General features: G+C 54.1%; 2 protein-coding genes across 8 annotated transcripts in view; both read left to right on the top strand.

Moving 5' to 3' along the window:
* The window catches only part of FAM117A (family with sequence similarity 117 member A), a gene marked incomplete at its 5' end in the record, with an annotated part of 32,717 nt that extends 26,194 nt beyond the window's left edge, over positions 1–6,523 (top strand). For 5 of the 7 annotated variants that reach the window (XM_082495185.1, XM_082495186.1, XM_082495181.1 and 2 more), the window contains 6 exons: positions 1,996–2,091; positions 2,633–2,746; positions 3,076–3,210; positions 3,720–3,942; positions 4,318–4,438; positions 4,917–6,523. In XM_082495185.1, the coding sequence (XP_082351311.1) occupies positions 1,996–2,091; positions 2,633–2,746; positions 3,076–3,210; positions 3,720–3,942; positions 4,318–4,438; positions 4,917–5,256 (1,029 nt within the window). In that variant the 3' untranslated portion in view covers positions 5,257–6,523. The remainder of the gene's footprint in view (positions 1–1,995; positions 2,092–2,632; positions 2,747–3,075; positions 3,211–3,719; positions 3,943–4,317; positions 4,439–4,916) is intronic. The other 2 variants (XM_082495183.1, XM_082495184.1) reach the window with 2 other exon arrangements.
* A 665-nt stretch (positions 6,524–7,188) lies between these two features.
* On the top strand, positions 7,189–12,520 carry SLC35B1 (solute carrier family 35 member B1; the record flags this gene model as incomplete). The annotated part of the gene is made up of 9 exons (XM_082494873.1): positions 7,189–7,388; positions 7,830–7,933; positions 9,056–9,186; positions 9,671–9,701; positions 9,890–10,047; positions 10,401–10,527; positions 11,116–11,222; positions 11,502–11,655; positions 12,010–12,520. The coding sequence occupies 9 exons, from the start codon at positions 7,189–7,191 to the stop codon at positions 12,060–12,062; spliced, it is 1,065 nt and encodes a 354-aa protein (XP_082350999.1). The 3' UTR covers positions 12,063–12,520.
* Between the last annotated feature and the right edge of the window lie 205 nt (positions 12,521–12,725).

Genomic DNA, 12,725 nt, shown 5'->3' with positions numbered 1-12,725 from the left:
GGTGGGACGCGTATCTGCTTTTCACTTTCAGGCCTTCCTATTGCAAACAGCATCTTTTCTTCCTTTTTAGGCCCTGGGGGGTTTTTTTATGAGCACCGGTGCAGTTCTCGGTGCTCTGGGTGTCACGGCAACAGGCTGCAATAAGGGACTTCTCAAACAGGGCTCAGGAGGCTTCCAGTGACTCAAAGAGAGTTTCCGTCATGTCCCGCTTTGCAGGACTGTTCTTAGCAGCTGGAGTTCAGCTTCCCACAGACCTGCCTCTTGCCGTAACGTGGGACAGGGCTGTGGTCTTGTCTCTTAGACCTTTGCCCTCTTCTCCTTAGCATTCTTACGTGTGTGATCCACTGGGATACAAAATGACATGTTTTGGGATAACAGCCAAACAATGATGTTTGAGTTGTTTAGGAGAGAATATTTGAGGTAGGAAATGAGATCAGATGTGCCATGTGCTGCAAGGTTGGTCTTTGCCATGGGATTTCCCATCACCCTGGCCTGTTCCGGGCTCCGTCTGGCACAGTTCGGGGGTAGCATGGGGATGGCTGCGACCAACAGCTCTGGGCTGGGCAGGACCTCAGAGCAATGGTTCAGGCTGAATAGATTTCTTCTCTCAAACCAAACTGAACGCTGTAAATGGACTAGAAGAACTTACGCATTATGATGTCTGCTGCTTACAGGCATTGCAAAATGGAGACCCAGACAAATGGTTTGAGCTGTAGGGAATGCGGTGTGCTCTGCTTACAGTGGCGTGCGTAAGGTGCAGGGGGGATTGTTCAGAGCCTGTTAAGTCAAGAGAGGGTTAGATTTCTGCCTAGAAATCACCTGTATCCCTTTACAGAAGGGAAACCTGGTACGTCTCTAGGTAACTTGCCTTGTTCCTTTGGTTTAAATAGATTTTAAAACCTGTTTTGAGAGAAGAGGCTTCTGTCATCCCTGTGACTCAACAGGGTTGTTTAAAACAGCTGCTGTTCTTGCAGTAGCCTCTGGGGAGATCAGTTAAGCTGCTTGGAGAGGAACTGTTCTCAGGCCCTTGCACCTTCTGGCAGGCTGTCGCTGAGGATGGAGGAGGGAAGTATCATCCAAAGCCTCCCACAGAAATGGCAGGCAGCAGTGACACAGGGTGAGCCTTTTGAGAGGCACTGAAATGTGATGTTGGGGAAAAAATGATGGCTGGTCTTAAAAATGATGTGCCTTTGGGACTGTTCCGATCCCGGAGTCTCCACCGAGAGGGCTGAGTTCAGTGGAAGGAAGTTCACACCCTTTGCTGATCAGATTAACAGCCCTTTCTGATTTCCATTGATATTCAAAACGTGGCTGTTGCTTGGAAAACAGCTGTGTAACTTGGTGCTGAGGCTGTTTTTCTGCATGAAAAGAGTCAGCTGAGAACTGCCGGCCCTGCAGAGGGAGGGACGTGAGCTGGAGAGGCAGCTAGGTTCTTCCAGTGCTTCGGCGGCAGCAGCAGCAGTCAGTCTGCAGGCCAAACTCTGGTTTTGGTTATGCCATTGAACTCCAATACGGCAGTCTGAGGTCTCAGAAGCAAGTTGTGTGTTCTCACAGTTGGGTGAGGCTTTTCCTCTCGGTAATGCTTCTTTGTACAATGAGTGCCTGAAACCCTACGTCACCGTTCATCAGACGGGAGCCTGTGCAGGCAGCGCAGGGGGCGGTTGCAGTTGTTTCTCCAGAGTAATGGCTTGGTGTGCTTTATCTCGCCAGGTACTGGTGGTGATTAAGCCACTGACTTCTGGGCAGGTCTCTCACCGTGTAGGTCTGTGAGGTCCAGTTTCCCGATAGGCACAAATCTGGCCAAAATGACTTTGTTTGGGCCAATATAAAAAGATGGCTGTCTCTTAATGCACATTATTGAGTGTGGTATTAATGGGGGGATAAAGGAATAGGACTGTGAACGGGCAGTAGTTGATCGCTTATTGTTGGGACTCTACCACCAGTCTCTAAAGCAGTAAATGTGATTATTCTCAGCCGTGTTTCTCATCACTTCAGACTCCAGTGTCCTGGCATGATGCGGAAGTGGGGAAAGCCAGCTCCGGTGCTCACAAGCGTTCTGCTTCTTGGGGTAGCACAGATCACCGCAGAGAGGTAAAATAGACCACTCCCAATGCTTGAGCAAGATCTGTGTCAGCTGCTAATGCATAGGAGGCTCCTGCTTGCATGGGAGGGGAGTGGGAGGACAGGATGCTATTGAAGATGAGACTGTAGCCCTTGCTCTCATCCCTAACACTCTGGTTCAACTAAAGACTGATCTCGTTGGCTTCCTCCAGCAGGCAGCTATTGTAAAGTAGCTCCACTGAAACTCAGTGCATTTCTTGTTGGTGCGGTGGCATATGTGGGTTCTAGCAGGGCCTGATTCCTAACGCTCTGTAGGTAGGAGGTAACCCACATCCACCAGAGGAAGGGCACCGGCCACGTCGCAACAGGGGGTTTGTGACGAGGCCTTGCAAGTACTTCTGGTCCATCCTTTGAGAGGTGGCCGGAGCTGCTGCTTGTGTGATTGAAACCGTCTCTATTTTGGCACTTCCTTGTGGGTTCAGGAGAGGGGGAGGAGAGAGACAAGGCACGATCCTTTTTGGTGGAGGTGTGTTGGCTTGTCTGGTTTTGTAGCTGAAACTTTGTTTGCTAGATTGCCAAACTGAAGCAACAGCTCCAGCGAACAAAGCTAAATGGCAGAAGTGGCAAAGAAAAGGAGAAGAGCTCCCCGCTCCAGGGGGACCATGCTGTCCTTGGATCGCTGAGGGTACGTTCACATCTACCCCTGCTCTGCTGTCACCGTATGTCCTAGTGAGGTGGAGAGCAAGCTCCTTTGGGCAGGAGTCCAAGCTGTTCTCAGACTTCTGCTCTTGTGTCTGAGAAGGGAGATTATTTTTTTTTGTCTTCCCCCACCTCTTCAATGTGTCCCTGTGCTTTGATCAGCAGTCAGTGAGTTTACATGGCTCTGCTGTCAGTCTTCTCCCATCAGCCTCCTGGAAGGCTTTGGCTGAGCCCTGGAGAGCTGTGGGAACAGGATGTAACTGCTGAGTTTGTGCAGGTAGAACTCTTAACTTCCTTAATTCTGGATTGTTACAGGACTCTCCTTCAGGCTTCCTCTCTCCATCTCCTGTTTTGAGGCTCAGCCCCTGCTTGCACAGGAGCCTGGAGGGGCTAAACCAGGAACTGGAGGAAGTGTTTGTGAAGGAACAGGGGGACGAAGAGCTTTTGCGGGTAAGTGAAGGTCACAAGATTGCCCTGAGACTTCTGGGTGGTCTTGGAAGTCCTTTCTTCTAAAGACACTGCCCATATTGGTTTCTTGGCCGTGGGGATGGTCTCTGTGTAGTTTTAGTTTGTTGTAGGCATGTAACTGTCTAAACCAGGTCGAGCAGCTGCTGGCTTCCCTCCTGAGAACTTGCTGGTGCTATGAGAGATCAGCCAGTAGTAATCTTGGGAGAGATGATATCTCAGTGACAGCTGTAAGACACTGTCTTAGACCGGTATCCAAAGGCTACTTTGTACTGTGCGCCTGTGGGAGCAGTGCGCCCAGGCAGGTCACGAACTGAAGGGCATTACAGGATACAGAAGGACCGGTGCCCTGTTGGTTGCAGAAGGCTGTCTTGCTCCCTGACGTATCTGCATCGAGCACCCTGAGTAGCTGCTGTCTGTAGGTGCAACTGCTGTTAAACCTCTTCACTGGTGACAGCCTTTCTTGCTCCTCTAAAACTTTGCTTCCTCCCTAGATATTGGATGTCCCAGATGGCCACAGGGCTCCAGCACCTGCCCAGGGAGGCTCCGGAGACGTGTCCCTGACTCTGGAGCCCAGCAGTGGCAGCTGCAGCAGCCTCTCTCTTTCTCCTTCCCCTTCCGTACCACTCTGCCTTTCTCCACACACCCCGGTGAGACTGGCAGCAGGAGAGCCCTCCTCTGCGGCGGATGAGGTGCAGCCAGATCCAAAGGAGAAAGGTAAAGGCTATGAAAGCAGAGGGGCTGGAGGTCAGGGGAGACGAAGGGGCCAGCGCTACAAAAACCTGGGTGCAGTGGCTGCTCCTTGTCTGTGTGCTGGGTTGAAGCTGCAGCTGAGATAGAAGAGAGGGTGTCTGCCGATTTGGCTAAACTGCACCGGACTTCTAAAGCCGCAGTAATTACCCTCCAGGTGGGTGGTTTCCCATATTAGATGGAGGGTGTGAGCTGTGAAGTACACAGCTAAAATGCTGTGGCTTTGGGATATTGTAGCCTGCAGCCCCAGGGTCTAAAAGAATGTGTTCCCTGTTGAGTTAGAGTGTTGTTGGATTATTTTAAAAAAAAATTCTCACAATCTTCTCTTTTCTTCCCTGCTAGAGGATGGCAGCCCTTCACCAGTCCTGGCCTTCGCTTCTTCTCCTCGACCCAACCACAGCTACATGTTTAAACGGGAGCCTCCGGAGGGGTGTGAGAAGGTCCGGGCCTTCGAAGAAGCTTCGTAAGTATGAGGGGTTGGTGGCAGAAGAGAACTTGCGTGAGGACGGCCCTATGGGAGGGTGCTGGGGTGAGGTTGCTGCAATTGCCACCCCAACCCTGTTGCAGAAGTAGGAAGTAGCCTCCAGGAAAGCACTCCTGACAAAAGCGTGGCTGCTCAGGCCCTGGTGAAAAGAGCTGAATTTCCAACCCTCGGACACGCTCGGAAGGATCTCGTGATCCCTTGCAGTAGGTGTTTCTCAGCCAGCAGAGCCTCTTGAGGAGAAGCAGTGGTTTTCCTATATATAAGCGTGCTTTCAAAACAAACCAGGCTCTTTGTGCCCCTCTGTACCTGGACAGTGGTCCAGCTCGCAGCAGAGGCAGTTTCAGCTTTTAGTTGTGCTCTTTGAAGCATGCACAGCTCTGGGTGTTTTCTCTGGGGCTACTCGGTGCCCTTGGAAGTGTCTGTTCCTAATCGTGTCCACTCTGTCCCTCTCCTTCAGCTCCCCCAGCCCCGATCAGCCTTTTCAGCCTTCCTGCCCAGATAAGAACAAAGTGCACTTCAACCCCACCGGTTCTGCCTTCTGCCCCGTCAGCCTGGTGAAGCCTCTCTTCCCAAATGTGGGTTTCCTCTTCAGGGGCTTTCCAGCTTCTTCCAGCCCTGGCACGGGCACATTTACATCCTGCCAACCCACAGCCCCTGCCCCGTTCCTTGGGGTGCGGAAAGACGCTGCGGTAGAGAGCTTCAGCGAGGTGTCCAAGTCTCCTTCACTGAATTACGAACACTGGAAACGCAGCCAGCCAGAGGAGAGCGTCGTCTTCCACAGCTCTCTGGTGGTGTGAAGCCTTTGGGAAAGCTCACCGACAACAGCAGCTCTGGCTCCTCAGGGTGTTTCTGCCAGCCCGGGGAGACTCGGTGCCTCGAAGGTGGGATGTGACAGCTGAAAGGCAGCCCTGGGATCGAGAACCACAGCCGGCTTCCTCCGAGGATGATAGAAACTGTGAAGTACAGTGTGCCCCAGGACCACTCCTCGCTGCTGGAGAGGCTTGTTTCTCCAAGCCTCCCCTGTTCCAAGCACTTTCCTGTGTTGAATTGTCTTTGTTTCCTGTGTGATTGTTTTGTTGGTGAAGAGCAGCTGGGCGCTGCTGCGGGGAGCAGAGGCAAACTCGTGCTCCGTGAAGGAGGATTGAGCTGGGAGACATTCCGGTTAGGGCTTCCGTAGCCCCCCTCGCCCCTGCAGCTGTCTGGGATTGCTGACCCCTGGGGAGGGGGATGGGGGGAGCCAGGGGCCTGTCCGTGTGGCTGCCCTTGGGCGTGTTGGAGCAGAAAATGTTGTGTATCTGTGCTACGAAGATGGCTCCTCTCCCTCGGAGCTCAGAGGGGGCTGGAGAGCGGTGGATCCCTGCCCCTGCCTCCCCTGTGCACTTTTACCCCCTGAAACAAGGCTGGAGCTTTGAGAACGATGTGCTGAGTCGGGGGGGGGGAAGTGGAGATGATGGAGGGCAAAGCGGGCAGAGGCACGAGCCACCCCCCTGGGCTCCCTGGGGGTGGGCAGAGGGTCTTCCACAGGCAGAGGGGATGGACTGCAACACAGAAAGGTCCCTACTGGAGGGGGGGGGGTTGTTGTTGCTGTAGAGAAACTACCTGCTGCTTCCCTGGGAGCCGGGACAGCCTGGCTGGGGCTGGGTGTCCCCCCCACCGGCCTCGCTGAGGGTCTGTATGGAGCTGTGACCGCAGCCGGGCCGGAGGCTGCAGCGCTGCCGCGTCCAGCAGCACCGTCCCCAGGTGCTGCCTTGGGCGCTGGAGCAGTAACACGGGAACACGGATTGTAAAGCCTCTTGACAACAAAAGTACTTGATTTTGTGTCCTGTCACAAAGGCTCTGGGTGGCATTGAAGCCGATTTTCTTGTATCTGATGTAGAAACTCTATTTTCTTCCAAAGACACTATTTTTGCAGCTGTTTGAAGTTTGTATTTTATGTATTACATATTGCAAAGCTTAAAGGAGGAACATTGGCTTTGGAGTTCTTGTCTTGTGTTTAGAGGGGGTTTTGCAGGTGTTGGCAGTGCCAGTTCAGAGGAAACTAAATAAATATTTCAGGCATCCAAAGCGCTTCTTTGGGCTTTTAATATACGGGATCTGAATTGGAGCGTTTAGCAGAGAGCTCTGGAAGCCCCGGAGGGGCCGAAGCGGTACCGGCGCCCCGGTAGCCCGCCCGCCTCTGCCGTTCCTCTACTGAAGCCGTTTTAGCAGCAGGAACGGCTTCCAGAGCGGGCCGCGGGAAGGAGGGGCAGCTGCCTGAGGGACTCTGAGAAGCGCCGGGGCCGGGAGCCCCCGCGGGCGGGTTCTGGCGGCTGCGGGGGGCGGCGGGACCTGCGCGGCGCCGCCGGAGGGTGGGGCCGCCTCGCCCCCTGCCCGAGTCGCTGGGGCGACGGCGGGAACGCCAACCAGGTACCGCCCGTTAGCTCCGCCCCCTGCCGCGCAGCCAATCCCCGCGCTCCACATAGGGGTGCGTCACCGCAAGAGTCGCGCTCAGCGAAGGTCCCCGGCCCGGTGCTGCCCCGAGCGCTGCCTGTCCCGAGGGGCGCTCCCCCGCCGTGACCGCCGCCGAGCCGCGGCGGGGACGGTCCCGGGGGTTCCCCGGAGGGTCTCGGCGCGCCCCGCCCGGCCGGTCCCGGCCGGTTCCCCGCGCTGTCCCCCCGTCTCTGCCCCGCGGCGGGTCCGGCAGCGCGGCGGGCGGTCCCCGGACGGCGGGCGGGCGCAGAGCCGGGCGTATGAGGCCGCCCGCTCCGCCGCCGCTACCGGCCGCGCTGCGGGATGTGGTGCTGGAGGTGTCCCCGGCGCTGAGCGGCCGCCCCGCCGCCATGGGAGCGAGCGCCAACGGCGCCGTGCTGCCGGAGCGCCTCCGCCTGCCCGTCTGCTTCCTGGGCGTCTTCGCCTGCTACTTCTACTATGGCATCCTACAGGAGAGCATGTCAGCGTGGGGGGGGAACGGGGAACCGGGGGGACGGTGGGAGCCCGGGCGGGGACCGGGGTGAGGGAGCTCCGGGGGAGCCTTAGGGGGGAGCGGGGAGAGAGAGGACCGGGGATGGGGAGGAGCCCCGGCGGGGACCAGGAACGAGGGGAAGTGTGGGGGGGGACACCGAGGACCGGGGGGAACCGGGGTGAGGGAGCCCCGGGAGTGAATAGGGGGAGCAGTGAGGGGGAGAGACCCGGAGGAGTCTGAGTCGGGTGGAGAGAGGATCGGGGCCGGCGGGGTAGTCCCGAAGTGAACCGGGAGGGGGGAGCTCGGGGTGGGGGGCGTCGTCCCTGCGGGCCCCGGCGGGGTCACGGCCCCGGGGAGCCGTCCCCGTGTTGGGTCCCGGCCGGTGTCTCACCATGTCCCGGCGCTGTCTGAGGGTGTCCCTCTCTGCAGCACGAGGGGACGGTACGGGGAAGGTGCGAAGCAGGAGAAGTTCAAGTACGCCCTGACCCTGGTGTTCATCCAGTGCGTGATCAACGCCGCCTTCGCCAAACTCCGTAAGTCGGGGCTCGGGAGCTGCCGGCCGGACCTGGGCCTGTCCGGGGTGCTTTGCACACCCTGAGGGGACAGTTGCCACCGCTCCTATGGCAGAGTGTCGACATCGATTGTCCCTTGCGTCTCTGATGATGTTCTTCATAGAATCACAGAATGGTTTGGGTTGGAGGGGACCTTGAAGATCACTCAGTTCCACCTCCCTGCCCCAGGCAGGGACACCTCCCCCCAGCCCAGGTTGCTCCCAGCCCCGTCCAACCCGGCCTTGAACACCTCCAGGGATGGGGCAGCCACAGCCTCTCTGGGCAACCTGGGCCAGGGGCTCACCGCCCACACAGGAAAGAATGTCTTCCTCATATCTCATCTCAATCTCCCCTCTTTCAGTTTAAAACCGTTCCCCCTCATCCCATCACTCCCCTCCCTGATCAAGAGTCCCTCCCCGGCTCTCCTGGAGCCCCTTTAGGCACTGGAAGGGGCTCTAAGGTCTCCCCGGAGCCTTCTCTTCTCCAGGCTGACCCCCCCCACCTCTCCCAGCCTGTCCTCCCAGCAGAGGGGCTCCAGCCCTCCCAGCATCTCCGGGGCCTCCTCTGGCCCTGCTCCGACAGCTCCGTGTCCTTCTGCTGTTGGGACCCCCCGAGCTGGAGGCAGCACTGCGGGGGGGTCTCTCCAGAGCAGAGCAGAGGGGCAGAATCACCCCCCTGCCCTGCTGGCCACGCTGCTGGGGATGCAGCCCAGGGTACAGTTGGGTTTCTGAGGTGCCAGCACTCAGCGCTGGCTCATGTTGAGCTTCTTATCCACCAACACCCCCAAGTCCTTTTCCTCAGTGCTGCTCTCTATCTACTCTCCACCCAGCCTGGATTTGTGCTTGGGATTGCCCCAGCCCACGTGCAGGACCTTGCACTTGGCCTTGTTGAACTTCATGAGGTTGGCACAGGCCCACCTCTCCAGCCTGTCCAGGTCTCTCTGGATGGCATCCCTCCCCTCCAGTGTGTCGATTGCTCCACAGAGCTTGGTGTCATCAGTAAACTTGCTGAGGGTACACTCGATCCCACTTTCTTAAGGTGCTTCCTGATGGCGGTGGCTGTTCACAGCTCTCCTAATTTTCCTCCTCTTTGTCTTCCTTCCAGTGATCCATTTTTTCGATGCTGTGAAAGCGGATCGCACGCGGAGCTGGCTCTACGCTGCCTGCTCGCTCTCCTACCTGGGCGCAATGGTCTCCAGCAACTCGGCGCTGCAGTTTGTCAGCTACCCGACTCAGGTGGGGCAGGGGACAGCCTAGAGCTCTGTCACCCCCTAACGCTCGGGGTACCCCAAAAACGGGCAATGTGCTGCGGAAGAGCCAGCTGGTGAAATGACATGGAGGGAAACTGGGCTTTTGACGCTTACTTTCCTGTAGCTGTGTTTGCGGGGCTGTATCCGCTGGGTTTCACTCAGCGCTGGGAGGGCAGAGAGCTCAGACTGTTCCAGAAAGAGAATAGCAACCCCTAGAAGTTATGGGAATTTGCTAATTGGGACTTGGTGCTAATGTTGGAGGGCTTGAGATGGTTTGTGAAATCTTCACCATTCATTCAGCAGTTGCTCTGCGGTGGGGTCGCCTGTCTTTTTCTGAAGTGTCGAGTACGTTTTGTCGGAGCGGTCTATCAGGGTGGTCTCATCCCCTACGGTCACCCTGGTATTGCCGTGGTCTCTTGTTGCAGGCAGGTCATGGTGTGCAGGTATTTAATACGGTTTTTCTTTTCTAGGTCCTCGGCAAATCTTGTAAGCCCATTCCAGGTAAGCAAATTTCCCGTTTTTTTCTTGTATGTTTGCGTGGATTTCTCATGCCCTCAGTGGCCAAAACGGTGCCTCTCCCCTTCTGTCCGCTCTGCCGCAGGAAGAGCAAATGGTGTTTTATCTGTTGGGCCAAGTTAAAATCCCATGAGAGGGTTTTGGGAGCGGTTTGTGATGTTGCGTTTTTACAGTCATGCTTTTAGGAGTGACTTTGCTGCGGAAGAAGTATCCCCCGGCCAAGTATCTCTGCGTCCTCTTGATAGTGGCAGGCGTGGCCCTGTTTCTGTACAAACCTAAGAAGGGGGCTGGCAGCGATGACCACGTCTTTGGCTACGGAGAGCTCCTTCTGGTGAGTGCTGCCAACGCACAAATAACCCGGCAGGGGTGAGTCGGAACAAGCGGTTACAACTCAGATAAGGCCATGTCCTTTGTACCTTAAGTGTACCCTGAAGCTGATGTGGAAACACTTCCAGAGGAGGACACCTGGGGTTGAGGGGTGCGCTCTCAAGCTGCCGTGTGAGATCAGTGCACAAGTACACGTGCATCCCTCTTAGCATACATTTTGACACCACATCATTGCTATTTAATAGGTGGTTGGGATGTTAAAAAAGGGGGAGAATGTTCAAGGTGTTCCCCATAGAGAAGAAATGAAGAACAAAGGTTTTCTTTGCTGTCTCTTATCTCTGTCTCTTCTTTTCGTAGCTGCTGTCACTGACCTTGGATGGGCTGACGGGTGTATCGCAGGACCACATGAGAGCTCACTACCAGACGGGTTCCAATCACATGATGCTGAATGTTAATCTATGGTCCACCTTGTTCCTGGGGGCTGGTAAGGACCACCCTGTGAAAACCACAGCCACCGCTCCCAGAGACTGCCCTGGGACACCCCGCGGGAAGAGACGTTGTGTCAAGCGCCAAAAAAGGGCCTAGAACTCTTCCTGCAAAGAACTTTGTTTTGGTTTGGGGTTGGTTTTTGTTGGTCTATGAAGTCGGGGTTGGTCGGTGTAGCTCTCCTCGTGCCCACCAGGGGACAGCGCTTCACGCCGAGTGTGGCTGCACGACCGTGTGGACCCCCGGCTCTGCACCAGCCCCAACTGCTCTTGCGCCGGAGAGGAGCAAACTGTATCAGCGGAGCTTTCCGCTTCAATTAGGGAGTAGCGCTTCTAACTAATTGCTAGAGATTGTTTTGTCAGAATCGGATCTGCTGTTAATCATTGCTTCTTTCGTTAATTAACTATGAAGGTGATCGCTTTCTCTCCTGTTCTCTTTGTTTTCCACTGTGTGGTATTTAGTCTTCGCTTTTAGTAGCTCCTGTTGGGTTATAAGCATAAACTGAAATTATACTGCGTAGGCAGGAGCCGCTTGGGCTGCCCCTGGGCTCGTAATTCGCGCTTTTCATCTCGGATCTTTCTTCCAGGGATATTGTTCACTGGAGAGCTCTGGGAGTTCTTGAGTTTTACGGAACGCTACCCCAGCATCATTTACAATATCCTCCTGTTTGGCCTGACGAGTGCGCTGGGTCAGGTAAACGCGCTTCCCTTGCTCTGCCGTCTTTGCTGGGATTTATTTGCACAGTTGGGAGACGCCAAAGTAACGTTGCCTCGCTTTCCGTTGCTTTAGTTGTTGCTTGCTTTCTGTACAGGCTACTTTCAGAGTAAAACTGGTTTAAGTTTGCATGCAAATAATCAGGATTTGAAATAAGATTCTTTCAGCTCTGGCTCGATGGCTTTTCCTCTGAAAATATGATCCGTGTTGTACTTTTTCCAGTCAAAGTGACAAAAGGCGTCGATTTGTTTTTTACAGAGTTTTATTTTCATGACTGTGGTATACTTCGGGCCTCTGACTTGTTCCATCATCACTACAACCCGCAAGTTCTTCACCATTTTAGCGTCGGTCATTCTGTTTGCCAATCCCATCAGTACGATGCAGTGGGTGGGGACCATCCTGGTGTTCTTGGGTAAGTCTGGGCAGCAAACGCCTGCGGTCTGTCCCCTGTCAACTTCAACTGAGGTGACATACAGCGAGGGGAGAGCTAACAAAAGATGCTGGTCAAAAAAAAAAAATCTAATTATATTAGAACACTCTGGATGGAAGAGCGTGTTAGTAGCTTCACCAGTGCAGGAAAAGAGGAACTTCTAGCAGATCTGTTAGGTCTTTTTTCTGTCCCCACACCGGGTAAGTCACTGCCTCCGAGTGACCATTAGTAAGTTGGTGCTGTTAAGCTGATTTTTTCACAAAGTTCTTGTGTTAGGTTTGTTTGAAGAATGTGAAGAAGTTCTCTGTGCACATGGATTATTTCATCTCGTTGCAGGCCTTGGACTCGATGCCAAATTTGGAAAGGGAATAAAGAAGACATCGCATTGAGGAAACAGTTGATCTCAGCAGTTGGAATGAACTTTTAATTTATTGTCTTGTACCTCAAAATCTGTTATGAAACTGGACTCAGGATAGATAATCAGAAGGGGAGTGTTTGGATTTTTTTGTTTTAGTTTTTTAATTCTAAATTGTCTTAAAAGTGTAATACTTTAGTTTTAACTGTAATTAAGCCTTTTTTTTTTTTTTTTTTCTGTAATCAAAGCTGCATTACTAGATCCTAGCAGCAGGATGAAATTCTTGCCTTAACAGGAAAAAAAGACTTCATATCTTTATTAAAGAAAAAGAGACAGTGGCCACTTCTCCAGAACTTTAATTTCAGTATCGTTGGCTGGTCTTGGGCAGAAACAGCACACCCCTCTCCAAGGAGAGGGCTAGTCTTAGAATTATGTTAGTTCTTTGGTGCAGCCTGGAAAGATCCCTGGATTAAATGCCTGTGTTGAAGACAACCCGCTCTTCTGATTGATTGTATGATTTTTCCGTAACTGAGTTGGCGGAGCAGCCAGTCGGACGTTCTTCCATTAAGATAATATGTGTAAACATTGAGATGCACTATATCCTTCATCCGAGCCCTTCTAAAACAGAAGCAACTCTCGGCATATGTAAAAGTTTACAGGAAACCTGTTTAACCAGTGGGGCCCAAATTAATTCTTT

This window comes from Vanellus vanellus (assembly GCF_965231255.1).
Source record: "Vanellus vanellus genome assembly, chromosome: 24".
NCBI lineage: Eukaryota > Metazoa > Chordata > Aves > Charadriiformes > Charadriidae > Vanellus > Vanellus vanellus.
Note: the sequence above shows the minus strand (reverse complement) of the source record. Positions and strands in the feature narration are given on the sequence as shown.